Source organism: Silene latifolia, chromosome Y, assembly GCF_048544455.1.
Source record: "Silene latifolia isolate original U9 population chromosome Y, ASM4854445v1, whole genome shotgun sequence".
Lineage (NCBI taxonomy): Eukaryota > Viridiplantae > Streptophyta > Magnoliopsida > Caryophyllales > Caryophyllaceae > Silene > Silene latifolia.
In genome coordinates this window covers 167,083,171-167,089,165 of record NC_133538.1, presented here as the reverse complement: position 1 = coordinate 167,089,165, position 5,995 = coordinate 167,083,171, and the positions used below count along the sequence as shown (strand labels likewise).

General features: G+C 43.1%; 1 protein-coding gene across 1 annotated transcript; it reads right to left on the bottom strand.

The window, feature by feature from the left end:
* Nucleotides 1-3,876: 3,876 nt before the first annotated feature.
* Nucleotides 3,877-4,872, bottom strand: LOC141629362 (uncharacterized). The gene has a single exon (XM_074442380.1). The coding sequence runs from the start codon at nucleotides 4,870-4,872 to the stop codon at nucleotides 3,877-3,879; it is 996 nt and encodes a 331-aa protein (XP_074298481.1).
* Between the last annotated feature and the right edge of the window lie 1,123 nt (nucleotides 4,873-5,995).

Below are 5,995 nucleotides of genomic sequence, written 5' to 3'. Positions count from 1 at the left end.
TATTATTATTATTATTATTATTATTATTATTATTATTATTATTATTATTATTGTTATTGTTGTTGTTATTGTTATTATTATTATTATTATAATTATTATTATAATTTTTTTTTTTTTAAAGGATGCGCGCAGCTTTCATTAAAGGAAAAATAAAAGTTTACATGAAATTGGTGGGGAGCCGAGAGACAATCTGGGCTCCCACACCCTTAGCAACAACAAAGCTAAGTCTAGTAAAAATGTAAGCGGCTACCCGAGCCCCCGAATCCTGAGATACCGAGAATTTCTGGATCTGCTTGAGCAAGGCAACAACATCCAAACCCAGCTCCCCAAGTGAAGAGAAAGAGAAGGGAAGGAAACCATAACCCGCTGCCGCGCACAAATCCCCATACATAGCACACTTACGCTGAGCAGCATCAGCGACAACTCGGCCGGGCACAAAATCCGTCATCCCAATCTGAGTCAAAGGAGAAGACCCTGTCAAGTCAATGCACACATCACACCATTTGTCCCAAGAATAAAGCAGCAAATTCGCAAGACGAAGAGAGCCACCATGCCCATCAACCAAACCGATATCAACCTCCTTTCCCGTAAAAATACCAGATCTATAGCAGATGTCGAATAGAGTGTCACGGACGAGGTTATGCTGATGTTTAACGCCCACAGTACCAGTACAAGAAACAGCGTGGTCCCCAAAAATATCACCAGCAAAAACCCGAGAGCAAGCAGGACAGGGCCTAGATACCGTGAATAACGGAACACGTAGACGATACCCAAGCACACTACGGTAAGTCCTCCCGTTCATAGTCTGACCCAACCCCGAGATAGGAACCGCACGCAACCAATCACAGGAGTGGGAACCCTGCTGAGACTGCCACAAAGCAAGCTGGCGTGGTGTCAAAGATAAAACAGACTCCGAGGCAACAACAACCATCATGAAATATATGTCTGCCAATTTCTTCATAAGTTTGGGGTCAGCAATTTCACTAGGGTTACCTAAGATACCAGAGCCTGTAGTCGCAGTAAACACCCGCGCGACATCATCAAAAGCAGGGCCAGTAGCTATAATACCAGAAGGTCCGAGGAGCTTAGCCTGCAAATCAGCAGACTGTAAACGGGACACAATAAAGGCATAGTGTAAAACATCTCCCGCCGCATAGACACCAAGACCACCAAGATGAAAAGGGAATGTAGCAAGGCGCCACTGCCAATCCCCAAAACCCGGGCCAGACGCGGTGACAATACGTTCCAAGCTGAAACGAAGAGCAGCATCAAAAGGAAGATGAACCGACCCAAAAACACTGGGGGAGCAAGTACGGAGGGAGAAATCGAGCTTAGAAATACCAGTACAAGCTCGAAGTAGAAGCAACTCACATTGTGGGTCCTCAATCCTCGCAACCAAGTCCATTAGCGCAATGGTCTTAGTTACTCTCTTCGCCATAATCTCACTGCCAAAACCAGGACAAGTACTGACAGGTCCATCTAAAACTGTAACACCACACAAGGGCCGAGCAATAGAAGGGGGGAAAACCCCAGGAAGCTGACTCTCAGGATCCTCAACAGGCCAAAAGACCTCCGTCTTGGAGACATTAAGATGCAGTCCAAAACGAGGGCCATCCGCCATAATCAAATCCAAGACCTTCCCCACCTCCAATGTATCCCCCACGATAGTGCCATCATCCAAGTACCACGCCTGCATAGTGAGGTCAAAAGTGTCCCGGATTTTGCATACTAAGGGATGCAAAACCAAAGCGAAAAGGCCCCAAAGGATCACCCTGCTGGACACCCTGACAAGACCACAAGCAATGCTCCCCATAAAAAAGACAGGCAGGGCTGGAATAACAAAACTCCACCCAACGGGAAAGAACCGGGCAATGACGGCGGACTTCCAGAAGCATGGTCGCGCGATCAAGAAGGTTGAAAGAATTCTGGAAATCAACCAACAACATAGAAAGTCCCACCTCAACACCCCGAGCCTCAATGAGCCGATTCAAGGCATGCAAGATAGCCTCTCCTCCACCGGACACACCCACCCCAAACGTAAGGCCAACAAAGTAAGAAGACAAGGAAGGACCAACCAGAAAAGCACTAACCTTAGAGACAAGCCGTCTCCAAATAGTGCCAACAACAATCGGACGAACACTAACACCTGGTTTAACAAGCGGCGTGAGAGGGGCGCAGGCAATGTACTCACCCAGAGCAAGAGGACAACGGCCCTCAAGAAAAAGATTAACCACTCTTGTAATAGAAGTGATCAAATTATCAGAGATAGCCACAGCTGCGCCACTCAAACAGTCCATCAGGTGCTGGGCGCGAAAACCATCCCTCCCACAAAATGTACCGCGTGGGAAGCTCTAAATCATATACAAAACCACTGACGAAGAGGCAACCAGAGGATGATGATCCCCAGACAAAGGAGGCAATGTAGGACGTGGGGCGACAGGATGCTTCTCACGTAAGGCCACAAGAGTGGCATCGGAGTAGGGGAGACCCCAGAGGAAGAGAGCACCCGAACAGCAGCAGTATAGTGACCATCACAAATCTTTCTCTGACATTGACGGAGGTTAAGCTCACTCAACTCCAGATCCTCCTCTACAGTAAATAAAGAAGGACCCTCATCCGAACACTCCTGCAACAGCTGCAACCCCCCCCCCCTCCCTCCCCAAGGTACCCCCCAAGCAAGGATAGCCCTGACAATACTCTCCTCCTGACACTGGCGCCGAATAGCAGTCCTACACTCAAGATTAATCCTCGAAAGTCTTAAGCAGACAAAGTGGTAAAACAAGCAAACGAATCTTGCGGGAGACTTGAAGTCTTAAGCAGACAAAGTGGAATATTATTATTATTATTATTTTTTTATAAAGGGTGCGCGCAGCTTTCATTAAAATAAAAATAAAAGTTTACATGAAATTGGTGGGGAGCCGAGAGACAATCTGGGCTCCCACACCCTTAGCAATAGCAAAGCTAAGTCTAGTAAAAATGTAAGCGGCCACCCGAGCCCCCACATCCTGAGATACCGAGAATTTCTGGATCCGCTTGAGCAAGGCAACAACATCCGAACCCAGCTCCCCAAGTGAAGAGAAAGAGAAAGGAAGGAAACCATAACCAAAGGAATATGCAGATAGTGGGATTCGAACCCAGGGCGCTAGGTTGGAAACCAAAGCCTTTACCATTGAACCACACTGTCTATTATTATTATTGTTATTGTTATTGTTATTGTTATTGTTATTGTTATTGTTATTGTTATTGTTATTGTTATTGTTATTGTTATTGTTATTGTTATTGTTATTGTTATTGTTATTGTTATTGTTATTGTTATTGTTATTGTTATTGTTATTGTTATTATTATTGTTATTGTTATTGTTATTGTTATTATTATTATTATTATTGAAGAAAGTCAGAATTCTCATTAATATGGGAATAGAGTTTCTTACAAAAGAAGAACCAGCTAAACGACCAACATTACCCTACAAAAGAACCTGAGCTAATCAACCTAAAAGCAGTTGGAGCATTTGGGATTTAAATATCCCATTACTCCAAGCATACATACGAACACAAACAACATATTTAATCCTATCTAGCAACTTGCTCACATCCCTACTCACCCCATCAAATACTCTTAAATTACGCTATTGCTACAAGAAGTAAATGGCATCAGAAATGGAACACCTTGCAAGCTTGGATCTCCAGATTCGATTCCTACTAAGGGCAAGTTTATACAGCTCATGCTTTAAGCTCAGAACATGCCTAGTAGTACCCTACCAATTTAAGACCTGCTGCATCAAGTCTTTGGAATAGGAACAACCAAAGAACAGGTGAGAACAAGTTTCAGAAGCATGAAGGCACAACACACACCTATTAGCAAGGAGGACCCCTCTTTTACAAATGTTGTCTACTGTAGCAAGGGCAATTATGAGCAACTAGTGTCACAACAAAAGCGTGTTTGGGAAGAACAATGCCATCCAGGAGGGGCTTCATCCATCTAAGATCATAGTGTGTCCCATGGAATATAGAATACACTTCCTGCAAAGGTAGCTTACCATTGGTAGCCCAGACCTGAAATAAGCGTTTAGCCTCAGCTTCAGTACCAACCTTAGTAACAAATTCATCTCTGATGACAAGAATATGCTGCCAAATAACAGAAGAACAGGCAGTGGCAGCAAGTTCCCAACCAGAGTGCTGCTTGAAAATGTACTCTCTGGACCACTTAAGCCAGATGGAAGTACAAGAGTGATTATAAGACCAAAACATCTTTAATAAAAGCGTTTTATTCCAACCCAGCACCTCCCTAATATCAAAACCTCCTTGCATCCTGCCCCTACAGACCTTGGACCAGCTATAAAACACTATCCTTCGTTTTCCTTCAGACCCCCATAAGAATTGCCTACAAGCTTTTTCAATTTCAGAAATAACTCCCTTTGGCAGAAGTAAGCACGCACACCAAAACGATTCAAGACCAAATATGGTAGAATTGATCAATTGCACCTTACCAGCATAGGTAAGATGAAGACTAGCCCAATACCCAAGCTTACTCCTGATTTTTGCCAGCAGAGGTTGGAAAAGATCTTTAGTCATCCTGGAGAAGTGAAAAGGGGTGCCCAAATATCTAAATGGAAATTTGCCCTCAACATAACCAGTGGCCTGAAAAATGCTACTCTTAACATTGCCCCTTACCCCAGCAAAATAGATGTTAGTCTTGCTTGGATTAGGAGTGAGGCCAGAATAGCCTGAGAAAGTATCCAAACTATGCTTTACAGCCAGGACAGAGGGAAGGTCACCTCTGTCAAACACCAATAAATCATCATCAAAAATTAGATGAGACAGTTCCAACTTTACACATTTAAGATGGTGGCTAAATTGAGGAGCTTGTTTCATTTTCTTTAAGAGCCTTGTTAGCACCTCCATACAAAGAACAAAGAGCAAGGGGAAAAGGGGGTCCCCTTGCCTGAGCCCTCTTCTTCCCTAAAAAAAAGCCTTCAGTCCTCCCATTAATTTTGAGTGTAAATCTTGAGCTAGTAACAAGAGAGAAGATCCAGTAGATGGAGTCCAAATAGGGGCAGGATATGTTGCAAAAACTTCCAACTCACTGAATCAAAAGCTTTTCGAATGTCCACCTTTACCACACACGTAGGAGTTTTATATTTCCTACCATAGCCTCTAACAAGTTCATTTGCAAGCATTGTATTATCAAATATTGATCTATCTGATATAAAAGCAGCCTGCTCAATCCCCACCAGTGAGGGCATGACTTTTTTTAATCTGGCAGTTAAAATCTTACTGATTGTCTTGTATAAAGTAGTGCAACAAGAAATTGGTCTATAATCCAGCACTGAGTTTGGGGTATTACCTTTTGGGATTAAGGAAATGAGAGTAGAATTAACCTCTTTAAGTAGTTTTCCAGTAGCAAAAAAGTCAAGGACAGCAACAGTAAAATTGTCCTGGATAATGTCCCAGGCATCTCGAAAAAAGCCAGAAGTATAACCGTCTGCACCAGGACTCTTGTTAGGGTCAATAGAAAATAAAGCAGCCTTCACCTCTGCTGGAGTAATAGGATCCAGAAGAGTGAGCCCCTCAACATCACTTAGACAAGGTCCTGATTTCATAACCAAATCATCAAAATTCACCACTGGTTCATCAGTTCCAAGAAGGCCCATATAGTACTCCAGAAAAGCTTTTGAAATATCACCAAACTCTGTGCAAATATTACCATTTATACCCACAACCTTACTAATACTGGAAGAATTCCTTCTAGCATTAATTTTAGATAAAAAATATGAGGTACTAGCATCCCCCATTTTTATGTCAAAATCCTTTGCTCTTTGATATGCAATGCTGAGCTCCACATTTTTAAGCTTGCAATACTCCTGACTGAGGGATCTCTCCTCATGATGGAGTAAAAAATACTTGGGATCCTGCTGAAGCTGCTGTTGACACTGGTGCAACTGCTGTTCCACCTCCAGAACTTTAACATGTATACTAACAAAATTGGTCTTATGCA

What these genes read in the sequence shown, in the direction of transcription:
- LOC141629362 (XM_074442380.1), bottom strand. Translation starts at nt 4,872, where the DNA reads ATGAAACAAGCTCCTCAATTTAGCCACCATCTTAAATGTGTAAAGTTG.